At 36.8% G+C, this 22,861-nt stretch overlaps 1 protein-coding gene across 2 annotated transcripts in view; it reads right to left on the reverse strand.

Moving 5' to 3' along the window:
- The window catches only part of FAM169A (family with sequence similarity 169 member A), a 48,831-nt gene extending 28,814 nt beyond the window's left edge, over positions 1-20,017 (reverse strand). Inside the window, exons 1-4 of one of the 2 annotated variants that reach the window (XM_047068868.1) lie at positions 19,886-20,017; positions 18,731-18,830; positions 18,494-18,579; positions 16,234-16,405 (exon numbers count right to left, since the gene is read on the reverse strand). In XM_047068868.1, the coding sequence (XP_046924824.1) occupies positions 16,234-16,405; positions 18,494-18,579; positions 18,731-18,830; positions 19,886-20,017 (490 nt within the window). The remainder of the gene's footprint in view (positions 1-16,233; positions 16,406-18,493; positions 18,580-18,730; positions 18,831-19,885) is intronic. The other variant, XM_047068937.1, reaches the window with a different exon arrangement.
- Positions 20,018-22,861: the final 2,844 nt, after the last annotated feature.

Here is a 22,861-nt window from a genome sequence, read left to right on the forward strand (position 1 = left end):
CCTGCTAACTTAGATGAAAGATGAAGTTTCATTAAATTTACTAACTGAAATTGAATTAAATTTAGCATTGCACATGGTAGACTGAATACTTATAATCCTCAAAGTTCCAACTTGACCACCTTCTTCCATATATTCTCTGGGAAATCTCACCTACTCCCAAGGCTTCTACCATCTATCCAAATGATGACGATCACTCATCTTTAATTTATTTAATACATGAGACTTTTCCAACATTAAGAATGGAAGTGCTCACATAAATGTAAATATAACAAAAATCATATGATTAGTTCAATAAACAGGAAAAAGAAAAACATCTGACAAAACCCAACACCTTTCATGATAAAAATACTCAATCTCCTAAACCTCATAAACCTCATAAAGGGACTATGAAAAACCCACAGCTAACATCACACTTAATGATGAAAGAGTGGACGGTTTCTCCTAAGATCAGGAATAAAACAAAACTTCATTCTCACTGCTTCTATTCAACACTGTACTAGAGGTTCTAATTAAGCAAGAAAAGCAAACAAAAGACAGCTAACCTGAAAAGAAAGAAGTAGAGCTACATTTTCAGATGACATGATTTTGTATATAGAAAATCTTAAGGAATCCACAAAAAAATTATTAAAACTGATAAAAGGCACATCAGCAAGGATGCAGGACACAAGGTCAATATACACTCAATTATATTTCTATATACCAGCAATGAACAATTTGAAAATGAAATTAAATAAAACAATTTACCACAGCATTAACAAATAATAAAATTCTTACAAATAAACAAAAAAACTGCAAAGCTTAATATGCTTACTGAAAACTGCAAACATTGTTAAAAGAAATTAAAGAACATCTAAATAAATGAAAAGACATCCATGTTCTTGGATCAGAGGACTTATAATTATTAAATGTCAATATATTCCCCAAATTGACCTAAAAATTGACAATTGTCAGCTACATTTTTTTGCAGAAATTGTCATGGTCTGGGGCACCTGGAGGGCTCAGTCGGTTAAGCATGGATTCCTGATTTCAGCTCAGGTCATGATCTCACAAACAGAGCACAGAGTAGCACAGAGCCTGCTGGGGAATCTCTCCCTTTCTCTCTCTGCCCCTCCCCACTTGCTCATGCTGTTTCTCTAAATAAATAAACAAACAAACAAGCAAACAAACAAACTTTAAAAAAAAAGAAAAGAAACTGACAAGGTGATCCTAAATTCATATGAATTGCAAAGGACCTCAAAAAGCAAAAACAATCTTAATGAAAAACAAAGTTGGAGGATTCACACTTGCCATTTTCAATCTTATAAAGCTGCAGTAATCAAGACAGTATGGTACTGGCACATGAACAGATACAGAGATCAGTGGAATAGAACTGAGGGTCCAGAAACAAGACTTCATATTTATAGTCAAATCATTTTTGACAGGGGCTCCAGCTCAACTCTATGGAAGAAGAATAGCCTTTCCAATGAATAGTCCTGGGATGACAAGATATTCACCTATGCAAAAAAAAAAAAAAAAGCAAAAAAAAAAAAAACCATGATGGACTCCTTTCCTCACAACTTATAAGCAAATTAAATGCAAAAGGATTATCAACCTAAATATAAGAGCTAAAACTATAAAGCTTTAGAGGAAAAGATAGCAATATATCTTTATCACCTTGGATTACACAAAGCTTTCTTAGATAAATACCAAAAGCAAAAGTGACAAAGAAAAAGAAGATAAATTGTATTTCATCAAAATTTAAAAATTCTGTGCTTGAAAGGACACCATCAAGAAAGTGAAAGACAACCCCAAAATAGGAAAAAATATTTCCATATTATATATCCCAGAAAAGATTTGTATATCAAATTGATAAAGAATGCTTATTAACTCAATAATAAAAAGACAAACAAAATTGTATTTTAAAATGGGCTAAGGACTGGAGCACGCCTTGGTAGCTCAGTCAGTTAAGTATGTGACATCGGCTCAGGTCATGATCTTGCAGTTCGTGGGTTTGAGCCCTGCATCGGGCTCTGTGCTGACAGCTCAGAGCCTGGAGCTTGCTTTGGATTCTGTGTCTCCCTCTCTCTCTGCCCCTCCCCTGGCTCACGTTCTCCCTCCTCCCCCCCTCCCTCCATCTTTCCCTCTCTCAAAAATAAATAAACATTAAAAAAAATCTTTTCAAATAGGCTAAGGATTTAAATACACACTTCTCCAAAGAAGACATACAAATGGCTGACAGGCATATGAAAAAACATTCAATGTCACTCATCATTGGGGATACTCACATCAAAACAATAAAGAAGTATCACTTCACACCTGTCAGAATGACTATTACCAAAAAAAAAAACAAAAAACAAAGACATCAAGTGTTGGTGATGGAAAACTGGAACCCTTGTACACTGTTGATCATAATACAAAATGGTACAGCCACAATGGAAACAATATAGAAGTTCTTCAAAAAATCAAAAATATAACTACCATATCATCCAGCAATGGCACTTCTGGGTATTTATCTAAAAGAATTGAAATCAGGATCTCAAAGAGATATCAGTAATCCCACGTTCATTTCAGCACTATTCAAAATAGCCAAGATGGTATGACAACCTGAATGTCCCCTAGTGATGGGTGAGTCAATAAAGAAAATGCGATATACACATATAATGGAATAATATTCAGCCTTTTAAATAATAAATCTCATAGAGCACCTGGGTGGCTCAGTCAGTTAAGCATCTGACTTCAGCTCAGGTCATGATCTTGCTGTTCCTGAGTTAGAGCCCCACATCAGGATCCTCTATTCCACTTCAGATCCTCTGTTTCCTTCTCTGTTTACCCCTCCCCTGATGGTGCGCGCACGCACACACACACTCTCTCACTCTCTCTCTCTCTCTCTCTCAAAAATAAATGATGTAAAAAAATAAAAAATAAATCTTGTGATATATGATAACATGAATGAACCTTGAGGACATCATGCTAAATGAAATAAGCCAGCCACAGAAGTTAAAATACCGTGTGACTCCAACCATAAGAGGTATCTAAAAGAGTCAAACTCTTAAAGCAGAAAACAGTAGTCACCAAGGCAGAAGAGATGAAATGGCGAGTTCACAATCAATGGGTTGAAAGCTTCATTAATATAAGATCAGTAAATTCTATGGATCCTCTGTATAACATTATTCCTATAGCTAATAATATATCCTACACTTAAAAATCTGTTAAGAGTAAATCTTGTGTTCTTAAGCCAGTAAAGTAAGGATTTAAAAAAGCTTTTTCAAGATAAATAATGCACATAGAAAGTAGATTAGTGGTTTCCAGGGACTGTTGGGTGAAGAAAATGAGTGACTGCTAACGGTCACAGGCATTCTTTTTGAAGTGATGAAAATGTTTTGGAATTAGACAGTGGTGATGGTTGCACAACTTTGTGAATACATAAAAATCACTTTAAAAAGAGTAAATTCCTTGGGGAGCCTGGGTAGCTCAGTCGGTTGAGCATCTCACTTGGGCTTAGATCATGATCTTGTGATTTCTGAGTTCAAGCTCCACATCAGGCTCACTGCTGTTGGTGCAAAGCCTGCTTAGGATCCTCTGTCCCCCTCTCTCTGCCCCTCTCCCCCCTTGAACTCCCCCAAAAATAAATACCTAAAAAAGTTTTTTTAAAGAGTGAATTTCATGATATGTGAATCTCTAAATTAACTAATGTGAAAGAAACCTGACTAAAACAAAAATGTACATAATGTAATGATTCCATTTTATGAAATTCCAGAAAAAGCAAGCTAATCTATGCTAATAGATAGTTTGCTTGGGGATTCATAGTGGGCAGAGGGATGGTTACCAAGAAACACAAACAAACTATTGGGGATAATGGATATGGTTATTATTTTGATTGTGGTTAATAGTTTCACAGCTTGTATACATATATCAAAACACAATAAATTATCAATTTTATATACTAGCAATTTTTGCATGTCAGTTATACCACAATAAAGCTGAAGGGGGAAAACACACACACACACACACACACACACACACACACACACACACACACAAAAGACAACCCAATCTACAAATGGTTGCATAAAGGATCTAAAAAGACATTTTTCCAGATAAGACATATATACATGAAATGGCCAATAAACACATGAAAAGACACTCAAAATTCTTAGCCATTAAGGAAATACAATTCAGAATGATAATGCCATGCCACTTCATACCTATTAAACTAACTAAAATAAGAAAGATAGATAAAAATAAGTATTGGTGAGGATGTGGAGAAACGTGGTATATTGTTGGTGGGAATGTAAAATGGTACAATCGCTTTGGAAAACCATTTGGCAGCTCCTCAAAAGGCTAACCTTAGAGTTACCATATGATCCTGCAATTCCGCTCCTAGGTATAAACCCAGGAGAAATAAAAACACATCCACACAAAAACCTACACACAAATCTTCACAACAGCATTATTTATAATAACCAAAAAGTGGCAACAACTCAAAAGTCCATCAAATGATTAAAGACGATATTGGTACATCCATACAAGGGCACAGTATTTGTCCCTAAAAAGGAATGAAGTGGTGTAACATAAACACGCTGCAACATGGACGAAACTTGAATAGTACTTTAAGCCAAAGAAGTCAGACACAAAAAACTACTGTGTCTGATTATATTATTGTAGGACTCCATTTATATGTCCAAAATAGACAAATTTAGAGAGACAGAAATCTAGAGACAGACTAGTGGGTGACTAAGGCCAGACGCTGAGGGAGTTTAAAGTGACTGCCAATGAGTACAAGGTTTCCTTTTGGAGATGACCCAAGTGATCTAAATTTGGTTAGGGTGATACTTGTACAATTTGGTGAACCTACTGAAAAAGAAACTGAATTGCATAATTTACATAGGTGAATTGTATGAAATGTGAATACTACCTCAATAAAGCTATTAAAATTTAAATAAAACAGAGTAATTTATACCTGTGATTCCAATAAATGATTTTTAATCAGATTTTTCATGGAAACTCCCCAAAGCTGATCTTCCCTTACCAACTTTTCAGTAAACCTCATTACCACCCACCCAGCTACTCATAGCAAAAAGTCTATAATTCATCATTAACTCATTTCCTTCATAGCCCATGTACAATCCATCAGAAATCCTGCAGCAGTAACTTCATAATTTATCTCAAATATGATGACTTCTACCCCATCTCCCTTGTCCAAGCCACCATCAGCTCTCACCAGGGCCTCTGTGCAACAGCCTCTTAACGAACTAAACTCAACCCTGGCATCTCCTCTCCTGGTTTTTCATACAATAGAGTTAATTATTTATTTTAAACAAAACTCAGATCACATTACACCCATGTTCAAAACCCTTCAATGGACTCTCATTACCAGAAGAAATTCAAACTCTTTCCTTGGCCTACAAGACAATTTAGGATATGGACCTACCTCTCTCTATCCCCATATCACTCACTCCCTCTACTATAGCGACTGGCCTTCTTGCTCTATCTGAAACACCCTAAACTTGCTTCTGCCTCAGGGCTTCTACGTTTCAGTTCTTTGCCTGAAAACCTCTTCACCTGAAACATCACATATCTAATCATCCCTTACTTCCTTCAGAGATGCATATGTGGACCTTTCTATTTAAAACAGTACCTCCCACACACACTCCGTTCTTTTGTCTACTTTAGTTTTCTTCGCAGCATCGTCCACTTGTCTCTGTTCATTGCTAACTCCTCTAAAATCTAAGTTTCACAAGGAGAATTTATACAATTTTTACTCTCTCTCAGTATCTCCTTCTTGCTCTTTCTCCTATTCACCTTCTTCCCCTTTCCTTCCTCCCCTATCTATTTAACACTTAGAAGTAATTTTTAAAAGATGAATAACATTTGACAACATCATTCAGGGTCTATGTGTCAAATTCAAGAACAGATATTCTGCCCCAACTGAGTGGCTTTCTGTTCTCATGGAATCACCATTTCTTCTTTGTCCACCAGGAATATGTCTTCCCTCACCTTCATAAAAACTGATTTAATGTCTCATGAAGGCATCAGTGTGTGACTGTCTCCAGAGAATGCATGCATAAAGTGAATTCTTTTTCTTTTATTAAAAAATGTTTTTAATGTTTATTTCTGCAAGAGAGAGACAGAGCACAAGCAGGGGAGGGGCAGAGAGAGAGGGAGACACAGAATCCGAAGCAGGCACCAGGCTCTGACTGTCAGCACAGAGCCCAACGCGGGGCTCAAACTCGTGAACTAGGAGATCGTGACCTGAGCTGAAGTTGGACGCGCAACCAAATGAGCCACCCAGGCGCCCCTGAAGTGAATTCTAAACAAACAATGTGATTATATCTACATGAGAGATCTTGTCATACACCACTAGTCAAGTATCCTAATCATAGTCTCATCACAGCATAAATGCTCTATAAATCAGTTTTAGTAACATTAGTTGTTTTAACAAACCAATATGGAAAGCTTAACATAAGACTCGTTTTTGCTTAAGTAGCAGTCCCACATAGGTGTTAATGCAGAGTGGTTGGTTTTCTGATGCACAACCATCCAAGAAATGTTTCAGTCACCTACTGCTGCCCGACAAACCATCCCAAAATGTACTGGCTTAAAACAAAAACTTGCTTTATTTATCACAACTCTCACATGGTATCAGATGGGGCAATGAAACAGCTCAAAGTCCAAATGGCTTCACTCCCACAAGATACAGTGTATTAGCTTCTGAACTACAAGTGCAGCTGGGCTTACCAGCTGGGAGCCTCAGTTCTCCTCAACGCAGCTGTTTGGACTTCCTTACCACATGGCAGTCTCGAAGCAGTCATATTTCTGACATAGTGACTTAGCTTCTAACAGTACAAACTTCCAGGCTTTAAGGTTTAGCACAGCGTCACTTGTGCTGCCTTCTACTGGTAAACCATGTCACAAGGCCAGCTCAGATTCAAGCAAGCTACACAAGCACATAAATACTGGAAACTGGGTAAACTGGACTACCAAAGGAACTCACATTCCTTCTATCTTGTGGCTTCCCCACAGATGGAGAAAAGCAGTGCATCTTAACCACTTTGATCTGTCACACATATCATTTTTCATCACTTTGGGAACAACTAGTCACACAGCCCCACCTAGCTTAGCCTCAAAAATGAGTGGAAAATATAATTTCTGACTGTGCAGCTATTGGCCAATGACTAGAATAAAGAAGATGAAGCACAAATATTTAGTGGACAGTTGGCAGCTTCCGCTAACTTTCCCCTTTCTCTTATCTCCCACTAGATTAACATTTCCTTTTTAAACTGTCAGGAAATCAATGAGCATATCTCAACAGATACTACCTTCCCCAGGCAGATTCCCTCCACAGTTATGTTTGGTTACTTCACGCTGCTTCCAGTAACTTACATCCTCACACCAATATTCATAAACACACACTCATTTTATACAAGCATTTTGACTGATCTCATCTTTGTTTTAAAATGACACTGATTTCTGGGGCACCTGGCTGGCTCATTCATTGGAGCATGCGACTCCTGATCTCAGGGTTGAGTTTGAGCCCCACAATGGAGGCAGAGATTACTTATCACAAAATCATAAAATCATGCATCCACAAATACACTCATGCATAGATAATAAGCAGAATTGCACTGCCTTCTGTCAAAATCCACACCTCCCCCATGTGATCAAACTTCTATTTCTAACTATCTCTTAGATGTCACATTGGATCATTGAACTTTACATGTCACAAGTGAACTCAAGTATTACCAAATCCACTCCTCCTTCTGTACTCCCATCTTAACATCTTCCCACCCGGGCACCCAAGCCAAAACCCACGTAAGTCATCACTGGTTCCTCCACTCCCCTTCGACATACAGACTGGAGTCATCATACTCTGTCCACCCAAAAATCTCCCTCAAATCTGTTTCCTTCTCTATTCCAATTCCCGCATCCCTAATGTCAGTCCTTCTTACGTCTGGACCACTAAAATAGCTCCCAATTAACTGACTTCCCTGATTTCAGAATACAATTTCCCTACCCAATCACCAAGTCCTACAAAAATTATCTCACTAAAATATTTAATCATGTTACCCCTACATAAAATCGATAGCTTCTTTGCCAATAAAATTCCAAACTTTAGCATGGCATTTAAGACTTTCACAAGGGGACTTCCATCTTTACCTCTCACCCACTCAACCCTCCCTACCCTTTAGTCCCCCCAGCTTATCCAGGATGGCGTCCCAAATACACCTTCAATTTTCATGACTCTGTGCCTTCTTTCATATATTTATATCCCACTTATAAGTTTACTAAGAATTTCTTGCCCTTCGCCCCTTCTCTGCCTACTGAAAGCCACTTTTAATTATTACTTCCTCAGTGACACCTTCTTCTAGGCAAAATTTGCTGCTCCACTCTTCAGTGACTCCTGTTTGATAACTCGAATACAGTACTTACCAAACTAAATTATAAGTAGCTGTTTAATCCCTATAGTTTTCTGTCTCATCCACTAGATTTTTGGTGCTTTGAAGGCAGAGGAACCCAAGACCAGCCATCTTTGTGTCTATATTGACAATGAAAGCACCCCTATATCTCCCTAATAAACAGAACCCTTATTGGAAAGCATGTGGCTTTTTAGATGGCTAGAAATTCACCTCAAAACAAAGTAGCCACTTCATCTCCCAATGACACACTTTGGGTAGCCAACAGTGGTTGAGACTTCCCCATGCCTTTGTTCATTTCCTTTAAAAAAAAAAAAATTATACCTAGACAGACTCAAGGCCCTACAATATAATCTCACTCCTCCAACACAAATTTCTGCTACGTTTTGCCTTTACCTATACTATCAATCTTTATCATTTTATATCACAGATTGATGTTCCTTTAAAAACAGAAGGGCCAGAGACAGGAATTTCAGTGAACAGGAGGTGAGTGATTTGCCCAAAAAAGGAGGGAAGACAACAGACCATCTCAACTAAAAGATCTAAAAATCATAAAGAAAGCTGACTAGCAAATAATGAGAGAGAAAAAAACACTTCCATTATGAATTGTTACACATGAGGGTTACAAAAATCAAATATATGTCCCTCAGTACTGATCATAAGTCCCTTTGGTAGTGACTCAACAAAAGGATAGCTGTTGATTAGATTGTGCCTCCCTGATATGGTTGATTATACTTTCCAAAAATGTGGATCTTCATTTTTTCCCCCCAAAATATGGGTCTTCAAATTAGATCAAGGTGGTTCACAGTTGAAACCAAATAATAATGGACATTTCCAAACAGCAACCAAGGACAGTGTCTTCAATTGTTTTTTCCTTCAGCTCATATATGCTAAAATGTGATATCTGATTTACACAAATTTACATCTTTTCTATATCTTGGCAAAGGGCAAAATTATAAAATTTCCACTGAATTAACAAACAGGTTTCTTGTTTTGTTTTTCACAACTACGTGAGCTATTTTTCATTAAGTAGTTTTCTAGTTAGCACAACGCTTTTATCATTACAGATGCTGTGAGGACTTACAAAGCTCAGGTAGAGGGCTACCTGGGTGGCTGAGTCAGTTAAGCATCTAACTCTTGATTTCGGGTCAGGCCATGATCTCACAGTAGTGAGATCAAGCCCTGCATCAGGCTCCCCTCTGAGCAAGGAGCCTGCTTGGGATTCTCTCTCTCTTTCTCTCTCTCTGTCTCTCTCTCTTTCTTTCTCTCAAGAAAAAAGAGAAAGAAAAAAGAGAAAAAAAAAGTTCAGCTAGGTTTTGTGGTAGACACTGATTAGATTCTGGAAATACAGTAAAACCCCGCATCACAAGTAACTTGGTCTGTGAATGTTTCACAAGACAAGCACCCATTTCTAATATATTTTAACTTGATAAATGACAGCGATGTCTTGCAATACAAGTAGTATGCGACAGCGAATGCCACATGATCAGAACTGAACCAATGTTTCTTGAAATTCGCTTTGATATAGGAGTGCTCTGGATTACAAGCAAGTTTCCAGAACAAATTATGTTTGCAAACCAAGGTTTTACTGTAGTTCCATTTTTTAAATGTTCACTTTTATTTTGGTTGTTTTTTTTTTTAACATTTATTCATTTTTGAAAGAGAGAGACAGAGCACAAACGGGGGAGGGCTAGAGAGAGAGGGAGGGAGGGAGACACAGAATCTGAAGCAGGCTCCAGGCTCCAAGCTGTCAGCACAGAGCCTGATGCGGGGCTCAAACTCACGGACCGCGAGATCATAACCTGAACCAAAGTCAGCCGCTTAACTGACTAAGCCACCCAGGCACCCCTCACTTTTGTTTTTAATCAAACTTTTACATGCATACTGTTTAGAACACAACAGTCCTTTGAGACTCAAAGGAAAAAAAGCAGTCCCATGACGGCCTCTGTGATCCATAAATATTTTCTGCTCCCCAGGAATGACCACTCTGAAACTGTTTAACTGATCTTTCTGGTATTTACTTCCATCTCTAATTAACTTACTACTTTTCTTGATGTTTCCATTCCAGGCACCATCAACAGACTTCCCAGTAAGGAAGGGGAGAGTTTACCTCTTCCACACATTTATACACCCAGTCCCAACTGCACCATAACCACACTTCTTCAGTGCCTTAAGGGCACTATTTCACTTCTTATGCTCAGTAGTGATGAGAAATCTAATCCTTCTGATTCTTGATCCTTTGTACATATGCTTCTCTCATTCTCTGGAGATGTACAAAATTCTTTTATCCTGGATTTCTGAAATTTCATACTAAACTAGCTCAGTATGAGTCTATTTTCATTCACTGTGATGGATTCTCAATGGGTCCTTTTAATGTGGAAATGCATGTTCTATAGTTCTGAGAAATTTTCTTGAATTATTTCATTGGTAATATATCTTGTCCTCACTTCATCAGTGTAAGGACTATATTAACAATTGTTTTGCTTTTGCATTGTCTGTCTCTTCCAAATTGCTTTAATTCTTTTTTGGTCTCTGTATTTCCTATCAGTGGCTTTCCCTAACTAAGCAATTTCTTCATAGTTAGGAATGAGACATTAAAAAGCTGATTAGATGTTCTGTGTGCACAGTGGTGACGGCTGACAATGAGCTTCACAGAAGGATGATCTGACTGGGACCTTTCCAAGACGAACCACTTACATTGGTATTTGTAAAAATTTTTTTTCTCAGGGCACCTGGGTGGCTCAGTAGCTTAAGCATCTGACTTCAGCTCAGGTCATGATCTCCTGGTTCGTGGGTTTGAGCCCTGCATCAGTCTCTGTGCTGACAGCTCAGAACCTGAAGCCTGCTTCAGCTTGTGTGTCTCCCTCTCTCTCTGACCCTTCCCTGCTCACACTCTCATTCTCTCTAAAACACTAAAAATTTTTTTAAAAAAGAAAACAATTTTTTTCTCTTGGCCACTTCAAATTCCCCAAACATTTTTGCTCATATTGTAACCTTAAAAACTTTTGGAAATACCATGTATTCACACATCTTTGGTAACATCTAAAATTTTCTTAAGTTTCTATAATTTCAAGGATAGAATTTCTATCATATTACCAATATCAACTTCTAAGAAACTATCATAAAAGTTTTAAACTTACAAAATCTTGCAAAAATACAGAGTCCAATATACCCTTCATCCAGCTTCCCCTAATGCTAACTTCTTACAGTATCAAAGTACTATTATCAAAACCAAGAGATGAATATTAATAAAATACTATTAACTAGAACCTTATTCAAATTTCACCACTTTTTCCACTACTGCCTCTTTTCTGTTTCCAAATCCAATCTAGGATTCCATACTGGATTTCGTTTAGTATGTCTTTAGTTCTCATCTTTGATAATTCCTCCAGCTTTGTCTTTCATGATCTTGACACTTCTAGAGATTACTGATCAGTTAGTTTATAGAATAACCTTAAATTTGGCTTTGCAAATGTCTTCTCATTATAAAATTAAGGTTATGTGTTTTGGGCAAAAATACCAAAAATCATGTTATGCCCTTCTCAGTACATCAGAGATCAGGAGTCCACGATATTGACAGGTATTATTCCTGGTGATATTAACCATGATTTATTAGTTAACAGAGTGTCTGCCATGATTCTCTATGTAAATGTACTATTTTTTCCCTTTACAATTAATAATATTAAAGATAAAAATTATATCACTTTAATAAATCTAACGGACCCTAGAAACTATTACCAATTTGATAACCGTTATCATCCCCTTAACTGTTCCTTTACTATTGAACTAACCATTCCTTAACACTCAAAAATGTTACAATGTTCCTTTTTCTCCTTGAATTTCTATTTCTCTTATATGTATTCTACAGAATGTTATCATCATGTAATGTACTTTTATTCTTGGATTATATACTTGATTATTCAAGTGTTTTTCAGTGCAAAAACATACCTGTAAACAAATAAAATTTTTAAAATTTCTTGTGACCATACTGTTCTAATTATAAAACCAAAATAAATTTTGGGTTATTATCATCATTAATAATAGTACACAATGGATCAAAACATAAATGTACTCTACATATGGAAAATTACTTATCAGGTGAAAACTAAAATTTTACTCAAAATGTATCTTGAATGAAATAGATGTATCTCACTTTTTTTTTTTTTTTTTGGTTTATAAGTCCATTAATGAATATTACTTACTACCAGAATGAGACAAGGTTCAGCGCTAATCCTATTCCTTTTTTAATAGATAAAAAATACTCAATAACTATAGAAGGGACCAGAAAATCTTTTGTTATAATGATGTTATTAAATTCTGTGAATTCCCTTTGAGTTATGTTCCAGATTTCACACAACAAGCTACTGTAAAAAACTACTTTTAATAATGACATCTCCATAACCCCAAAACCATACAAACTCTAAGTCTCCCACAGTGATCTCTGTACTTCAGACAAAAAAAAAAAAATTATACAGTTTCTTAAATTTCATTACACTGTAATAGGATTTGATTTCATAAACAGTCAAATCCTATTATATATATAAAACCTTTTATATACACATATAAATATATATATAAAAGCATATATATATATCCTTATATATAAATATATATATAAATCCTCATATACATATAAATATATGTAAATCCTTTTTATATATAAATATATATGTAAATCCTTATATATATAAATATATATGTAAATCCTTATATATATAAATACACGTAAATCCTTATATATATAAATATATATGTAAATCCTTTTAAATGTATATATATATACTTTTATATATATAAATATATATATAAATCCTTTTATATATCAAAACTAATTTTACATCCCAACAAATATCCCAATATACCAATATGCTATTTAACTTAAAAATCATAAAGAGTAATATCATAAGGCTTTCATTCAATACATATTTGTTTAATAAAGATTTTATCTTTTTGTTACTGGGAGTTTTTTTCCTGATACATAGATTATGAATACTTCTATCAGAAAGTGTTTTAGTGGGAATGCAAGCTGGTGCAGCCACTCTGCAAAACAGTATGCAGGTTCCTTAAAACACTAAAAATAGAACTACCCTACGACCCAGCAATTCCACTACTAGGCATTTGTCCAAGGGCTACAGGTGTGCTATTTCAAAGGGACACATGCACCCCCATGTTTATAGTAGCACTATCGACAATAGCCAAAGTATGTAAGGATCCCAAATGTCCAATGATGGATGAATGGGTAAAGAAGATGTGGTATATATATACACAACAGACTATTACTCGGCAATCAAAACAAATGAAATCTTGCCATTTGCAACTACGTGGATGGAACTGGAGGGTATTATGCTAAGTGAAATTAGTCAGTCAGAGAAAGACAAAAATCATATGACTTCACTCATATGAGGACTTTAAGAGACAAAACAGATGAACATAAGGGAAGGGAAGCAAAAATAATATAAAAACAGGAGGGGGACAAAACAGAAGAGACTCATAAATATGGAGAACAAACTGAGGGTTACTGGAGAGGTTGTGGGAAGGGGGATGGGGTAAATGGGCATTAAGGAAGATACTCCTGAAATCATTGCTTCACTATATACTAATCTAGATGTAAACTTTAAAAAATAAACTTACAAGAAAAATAAATAAATAATAAGAAAATAAAAAAAAATAAAATAAAAAGAAAGTGCTTTAGTATTTGTTTTGAGCAATTTTTCCAAAATATTTTACACCTGGGTTTCCTTTAAAAAAAAATAATAGTTTCATGGGGCGCCTGGGTGGCGCAGTCGGTTAGGCGTCCGACTTCAGCCAGGTCACGATCTCGCGGTCCGTGAGTTCGAGCCCCGTGTCAGGCTCTCGGATGATGGCTCAGAGCCTGGAGCCTGTTTCTGATTCTGTGTCTCCCTCTCTCTCTGCCCCTCCCCCGTTCATGCTCTGTCTCTCTCTGCCCCAAAAATAAATAAACGTTGAAAAAAAAAATAATAATAGTTTCAGACTGAATTAAATGGTTATTAATTCAAAGTCTGGTATAAGCACACCTAATTTCATTGTTATCTGGTGGATGAGAGCCAAAACTTAAAAGTGGGAAAGAACAAAAATAAATAGTAAGGAGGTAATGCAATTAGTAGAAAATTGCGGAAGGTGCTAAAAGTGGTGGACAACCGGCACTTGAAAACTCCAGGATATAATATTTAGTTAACTACCAAAACAAGCAAAACTAGAGGCCAGGTCACCGAGGAGAAGAAGGAGCCCAAATGTGCATGAAAAAGGAAGAGAAGCACGCTCCTGGAATCAGGTACTGATCAGAAACACTCAAAGAGCAATGTTATACCCTTTAACTGTGTGCCTTTCATCTAAAGCAAAGCTCCAAATAAATAAGTATAAGCTAATATGTGCTCCAAATGTCTATGAGCTAGTTCCAAACTTGATCAGACCAAAAAAAAAAAAAAAAAAGAGCTAAATCTGGAAGGTGTGAAATGTAAAAAAGACCAAAAATTAATCTGAGTGTTCTCTACGAAAGGTCTTCCGGTCAGGGTACAGAACAGGCCGACTTTGCTATGTGGTGGGTACATATACACAGATCAAGCAAGTTAGAGCTTTGTGGCTTCAGTACCTCCAGGGAACTGAAACAGCAGGAAAATAGGTAAAGCAAAATGAAGTGGCACCCATCTTTTAGGAAGAGGGTATAGCTAAGTCTTAGGATCAAAAATCCAAACTTCAGGGGTGTCTCGGGGGCTCAGTCTTGGTTAAGTGTCCAACTCTCAATTTCGGCTCAGGTGATGATCTTGCAGTTTGTGAGTTAGGGCCCCACATCGGACTCCAAAAGGACAGTGCAGAGCCTGCATCGGTTCTCTCTCTCGGCCCCTCCCCTGCTTGTGCGCTCGAGCTCGCTCGCTCTCTCTCTCTCTCTCTCTCAAAATAAATAAACTTTAAAAAAAATCCAAACTTCAGAAGATTAACAATTTCAAAGCTAAGTTCTCGAAATATATTGTTTTTCATGGTAATTAGCAAAGCTGCCTTTAATAAATCAGGCTTAATCACTTGTGTGAGGCAGACAGAGGCCATGCATTTGGTCCACAGGTAGACAGTGGTTTTAAAAGGAGCCTGTGATGGTGACAGCAGCAGGAATCAAACAACCACTTTAAATTAAGGGAAGGGTGATAGGTACTAAGGAAGGACTTGTGATAAGCACTGGGTGTTGTATAAGTGAGGAATCACTGAACTCTACTCCTAAAACCAATATTGCACTGTGTGTTAACTAACTAAAATTTAAAGGTGGGGGGGAGGGGAGAGGGAGAGAGAGAAGGGCATGGTAAGAAGTCAAGACAGCCAAATCAGAGGATCAAAGTACACCTCTCTTGGGGCGCCTGGGTGGCGCAGTCGGTTAAGCCTCCGACTTCAGCCAGGTCACGATCTCGCGGTCCGTGAGTTCAAGCCCCGCGTCGGGCTCTGGGCTGATGGCTCAGAGCCTGAAGCCTGTTTCCGATTCTTTGTCTCCCTCTCTCTCTGCCCCTCCCCCGTTCATGCTCTGTCTCTCTCTGTCCCAAAAATAAATAAACGTTGAAAAAAAAAATTTTTTTTAAAAAGTACACCTCTCTTTACACATATGTGTACAAATCTTACCCTCTGTCAAACGTTTATTTTTGTTTTGTTTTTTTTTCAAAAGACTTTCCTAACAATCCTCTTTTACATAGAAAGGTAGAATCAAAGTACTCCTAAGAAATAGTAAGTGAAATCACCTCAATTTAAACTCTAAAGAGTAATTTAAAAGGATACAGATACAGTTGGGGTCTAAAAAGGAAGCTTCCATAATATGTAGTTTAAATAACTTTTAAAGACTCACCTGTAGGCTTAACTGAATAAAACCCAATGGCCTCTCCTTTCTTCCACAGAATCTTAGCGTAATCAGTACTGCTATGGCACAGGAATGGTATCTCATTTCTCTCCATTTCCTGTTTTCTATAAATAATTCGATTCAGAACATACAGTACCACTCTCTCCCCAAGAGTTCTCACCTGGAAAGAGAGTCAGACACAGGCACAACAGTTATGATATGCATTCAGAGATGCTATCCACCTTGCTCCCTGCTTCCACACCTCATACTGGCATGCACAAAGCACTTTAAATACACTAATAATGATTTCTTAAACTTATCATCACAGTAAAAGTGGTGATAAGAGTAACCATTCATGCCAACAACAATCCATTTCTATAGACACATAGGCATGGAAATAGTGCCTCTCAGCAAAATTCTAAAACAGGAAAAACTAATTTCCAATGTACCAATGATCTAGCCATCTCTTCCTTAGCGCTCAAGTGTTTTGTTTCTGCTACCAGCTGCCCAGACCCAGGCTACCTCTACTGCTTCAGTTCTTTTCACCCCATTCCAGTCTCAATATTAAATAAAAAAGAAAAAAAAAAGAAAAAAAGAAACCTTCCTGTTATCCTCTAGATCTTTAAGAATCATTACCTTACTTGATGAGGAAATCCATAATTATGTTCCTAGGAAAGGAATCTCTCTCATTTTTTCCAGGTAAAATGTTCATTTAACAGTCATGTCTATAGTTAGACAACTATAAGAAACACCCACCTCACCCCACATACATACCCACAGACCCTTCTGCCAGATCAGATGAGTGATGACAGTGGTACCAGGCAAGTCTGATAAAAAACAAACTTGGGGCAGTCACAGAATGGAAACAGAGCCTCACTTCCTACATGCAGGGTTACATGGTCACAGGGACCACTCACCAACTTTCTGACATCAAACAATGGGGTTTTCCTCCCACAGACATCTTTCTCCACTAAAAACAAGAGTACTTACTACCCATAAGGTATTTCTCCTCAAGTCTCCTTGAAGAAAAACAAGAGTGCCCTATAATTAGGTGAGTGAAGAAAAAAAGCATTAACCCATATACCAACACTCCTCTCAAAACTAAACAAAAACCCTTAACTATACTACACAGTAGGAGAGGTCAGATACCAAACAACACACGAAATGACAAAGCTCACTTGCTTTCCAGGCAACCCATTCCTTCCTTGAACAGCTCTGACCAGTATATAATTCTTTTTTATACTGAGTTGACTATAGCCAAAGACTGTACTTTGATACTCTGGAGCCATACAGTCTAAAAATAATTGAAGAGAGCCATGACATTCCTCTAAATTCCTACCACAGGAACATAGGAACAAATGAAAGCAAGGACTGATCTAATGCAATTTTGGGTACTTTTGCCATTCCAGTTCTCACTCTTGAAATGCTCCAGATCCTTATCATCTCTCTTCCCACTGGGGCTTGAAGATACTACAGACATAAACACTGAAGATACTGTTAAAACAATCGGGCTTTGCTATATAAACTTCAGTTCTTGTATTAGCTTTTTTGTTTACCTTCATTTTACTTCTAATTAACTAAAGCCCAATCGTTTTCATATGCGTTGTTTTAGCTTATTCTTCACGGTGTACATGTGCAGTTATTTTTTTGAACCTATGGGTAACTACTTTTCATCATGTTAGATCCTCTTTGTTTCTTAATTCTGCCTTTCACAGCCTGGTTCTCCCATTCAGCACTGTGGCACGCAGAATTCAGGTCATCTATGTCTTCCTCGAAGGAAATGAGAAGATGGTGACGAGGACACAAAAAAAGGGACAAAGCCTGGAAGTATGCTAGTGAGGATCTCCCTTCTATTCCACTGTGTAGAGCACTTGAATAGACCATCTGAAATGGGCCTACTGATAGGCAAGGTTCCTGGTCAGTCTCTCCTAGAGACAGAGAACCTAAGCAAACACATGGAGGGAACTAGGTTTTTCTCTACCCTATACGGAAATCAGAAGCTGAAGCCAATACAGGTAACTACCATTCAAGTAACCCATAGAGACTCACTCTTCATCACTCAATTCTCAGATACATTCAGAGCCACATAAAACTGAGGAAGCCCAGAGTACCAGCTTCATCAAAACAATGAAACTTTAATCATCTAATACAACCTGGTCATATTAAAATGGAGAAGTGATCAATAACTTTAAGAACTATCAATGTTTAATGGGAAACAAACTGTGAAATGGCCTCATAAGAAACACTTTTAAATAAAGGATCTTGTTACCTGCTTAAGCCCTTCTCTAGAAGGGACAGATGTTTTCACAATATCATCAATAGCCCACCACTGATCAGCAAGGTAAAGTGCCACAGCTAAAAATAGAATAAATGATTATTAACATTTAAGTCTTATAGCATACAATATTACTATTTGATAAGGTTTATATAGATAAATATATCTACACTTTATAATACAATGTGGCCCCATTTATTAAGCAAAAAAAAAAAAAAAAAAAAAAGGTACCTGTGAGTGAGTCCTCAGGTGCAAAGAGAGCAAGAATTTTCTCAGTCTGATCTCCACCATAAAGAGGTACAAAGCCTACATTGGACAGGCTAATAGGAATCTGAAATGACAAGTGAGTAAAGATTAGTGAAAAGTCTATTAAGAAAATATAGGACAAAAACAACATGCTTCTACCAAAATATTAAACTTTTCCTACATTAATGCTAATTATGTAATTTCATAGAAGGGATTTCTCGTGTCAAAAAATTATATCAGACTTCCCTTTTGCAAGAATTTTATTATCTTCGGGGACAAAAAACTAAAGTTTATTTCAATAAATATTATTATTGTACTCTAGCCACAGAGACGAATAAAAACAAAGGCATGATATGGGTACATATAAACTCATTAAAAAAAGACACTAGTTTATTATCTGTTACACAATTTCACGGGAAAAAAAACTCCATTTTATAGTAAAAGACATCAGACAGGTAAATCAGTTTTTCCAGTAAGACACATGATATTCTAAGATTTGCCTACCTTCATTAATCTGACCATAATTCCCCACTTACAGATGATACTACAATTCAGATAATTATAAAATACTGGTGCTTTACAAGAAGAGACTTGAAAGATTCCCTTAAACATCACTTACTAGAAGAAAACTACAAGGCCTATAAAGGTTAGAGAATTTGCCTACCATCTAGTTCACAGTGAAATTCTAACAATTCCAAGTCTAATTATCTTTCTTTCACAATGTATCATGCTTACTAATTAGAAAGCTTGATTCTAGTACTTTAGGAAAAGGAAGATCTGTGGTACAAAAATGTGCAATTTAGTGTTCTGATTTTTCTTTCTTAAAAACCTTCTAAAACCACAAATTCTCAATCTAAATTTAGTCATCTCAAATCCCGTAACCAGTCTCAGCAAACTGTTACACAACTTACATATAATTTTAAAGGCATAATATAAATATTAAGCAATAACCTGTAGAGTGTTTTTTTAAAACTTGATCATACTGCTATACTAACAAATCAATATTTATTCACTTTACTGAATAGTCTTTTGATAAAAATTTCAACAGTGAGTAGTTAACATTTTAAAAAGTAAGCAGATATGATTTTACATATAAACTCAACTGAAAAGACTGATAACAATCACCTTAGCACACCTTACCGTGATATTGAGAAGAGAAAAACGTTCAGGGTTTTCAGGGTCGCCACACCTTAGATCTGACATGTAATCTTCAGCAGAATTTTCCAATTCTTCATGACTGCAATTATCCAGCATATCCACAGGGAATGCCATCCTCTTCAACAAACAACATGGGACAAATGTTTCAGAATATGAAATGTTACCTGTCTTTACTCATAGAAAAAAAATTTTATTGTAACACCACACTTCAAGGAAACTTCATTTTCACTATGCCAAGACAGAGACAACAATTTGAGCCCACTGATTGAAAATGTCTATCAAACAATAAAACTTTTAAACATTCATTTGTAGTAAAGCAAGCAATGAAATAGAAATTAATCGGGGCACCTGGGTGGCTCAGTCGGTTGAGCGTCTGACTTAGGCTCAGGTCATGAACTTGCGGTTCACGAGTTCAAGCCCCATGTCTGGCTCTGTGCTGACAGCTCAGAGCCTGGAGCCTGTTTCGGATTCTGTGTCTCCCTCTCTCCCTGCCCCACCCCCACTCATACTCTGTCCCTCAAAAATAAATAAACATTAAAAAAAATTTAACATGGGGCGCCTGGGTGGCACAGTCGGTTGAGCATCCGACTTTGGCTCAGGTCATGATCTCGCAGTCTGTGGGTTCGAGCCCGCATCAGGCTCTGTGCTGACAGCTCAGAGCCTGGAGCCTACTTTGGTTTCTGTGTCTCCCTCTCTCTCTCTCTGCCCCTCCCCTGTTCATGCTGTCTCTCTCTCTCTCTGTCAAAAATAAATAAATATTAAAAACTTTTTTTTAATTTAATACAAATAGAAATTAATGAATAATTCCTTAAAATGATAAAAATATATTTACATAGGCATAGGATATACATATTTACATATAAACACACATGCATATATCATCCTGTACCTGCCAACATTTAAGCCACTGTAAAAGGACAAACACATAGGAACTTTTGGGAATAACAAAACTGTTCTACAACTGGATTATAGTAATGGTACAACCCTACAAATTTATTTTAAAAATCACTGAATTGTACAGTTGCAACAGGTAAACATTACAGCATGTAAATTACATCTCTCATATATATAGCTATTAAAAAAAAAAAAACCAACACTTTAGTGGGGAAACACTAAAGCCAAGAAAAATAAGGACACTACTACTATATAAAATTATATAGGTATCTGTCAATGCAATTAGATGAGAGAAAGCAATTAAGGCATAACAATTCGGGATGGGTGTGAGGGTTGCAGTGGAAGACTATCTCTACCTCAATTTGCAAGTAATTTATTTAATTGAAAAATCCTAAAGAATTAATGGAAAAATTATTCCAAATAATACGAAATTATAGTCAAAGAGCAAGATATAAAATTAAACATATAAATCAAGCCTTCATATTTACAATAACCACTGGTAAAAAATAATAATGAATGGGAAAAAATGAGTAAAAATAGAAAATAAGATCCCATTTAAACACCAAAAATTAAAATAGGCTTAAATTTAACAACAATAAACAACAGGAAACCTATTTAAGTCTAAAACATTACTATAAGAAACAAAGTGAACAAACAGGAAACACAAACCATATTCTTAGAAAGGATGCTTCACCACCAAAAAGGTATTAGTCCTCCCTAAGATAATCTATTAATTTAATGGAATCCTAATGAAAATACCTTTAGGGTTTTATTGTTTCCTGAGGGAAAACAAGTTATAAAGATAATTAGAAGTAATAAATAAGCAAGAGTAGCTAGAAAAATCCTGAAAAGGCAGAGCAATGATTGGAGAAAAGTATGAACCCTGTCAGATACTAAAACACATAATTATCAACAATAACCAAACTATGGAGAGAGCCCAAATGTCCACTGACTGATAAAGAAGATGTGGGGTGGGTGGGCGGGCAGGTGGCACGCCCGCATAGAATGGCCTATTACTCAGCCATCAAAAAGAATGAAATCTTGCCATTTGCAATGACATAGATGGAGCTAGAACATACTATATCAACCAAAATCGGACAGAGAAAGACAAACACCATATGATTTCACTCCTACATGGAATTTAAGCAACAAAACAGATGAACATATGGGAAGGGAGTAAAAAAAAAAAGAAAAAAAAAGAAAAGAAAACAAACCACAAGAGATTCTTTAACAATAGAGAACAAACTGAGGGTTGACGGAGGGAGGTGGGTGGGAGATGGACTAGATGGATGATGGGTACGAAGGAGGGCACTTGTGATGAGCAGTAGGTGTTGTATGTAAGTGAGGAACCACTGAATTCTACTCCTGAAACCAATATTGCACTGTATGTTAACTAACCAAAATTTAAATACAAATTTAAAAAAACAAAAAAGTTATCATAAAACTTTTAGGGGCACCTGGCTGGCTCAGTCAGTAGAGCACACAACTCTTGATCTTGCAGTTGTAAGTTCAAGCCCCACACTGAGCAGAGTCTACTTCTAAAAAACTAAAATAAAATAAATGACAAAAAGGGGTGTCACCTAGCTGGCGCAGCAGATGGAGCATGTGACTCTTGATCTCAAGGTTGTAAGTTTGAGCTCCAACTTGGCTGTAGAGATTACTTAAAAATAAAATCTAGGGGCAACTGGGGGGCTCAGTCAATTAGGCATCTTTTTTTTTTTAACGTTTATGTATTTGGGGGGGGGTAGTGCAGAGAGAGGGACAGAGGATCCAAAGTGGGCTCTGCACTGACAGCAGAGAGCCTGACATAGGGCTCGAATTCACAAACCATGAATTCATGACCTGAGCTGAAGTTGGATGCTTAACTGAGCAACTCAGGTGCCCCAGCCATCTGACTCTTGATTTTGGCACAGGTAAAGATCAGGCCTGCTGAGGATTCTCTATCTCCTTCTCTGACTCTCCCCTGCTCATGCTCTGTTTCTCTTTCTCTCAAAATAAATAACCAAACATGAAAAAAATAAAATCTAAAAAAAACAACAGAAAAAAGCACCATACTATTAAAAC

This window comes from Lynx rufus, unplaced genomic scaffold (genome assembly GCF_022079265.1).
Source record: "Lynx rufus isolate CCGP_SWC_20201006 ecotype Redwood Valley unplaced genomic scaffold, mLynRuf1.p SCAF_1, whole genome shotgun sequence".
Lineage (NCBI taxonomy): Eukaryota > Metazoa > Chordata > Mammalia > Carnivora > Felidae > Lynx > Lynx rufus.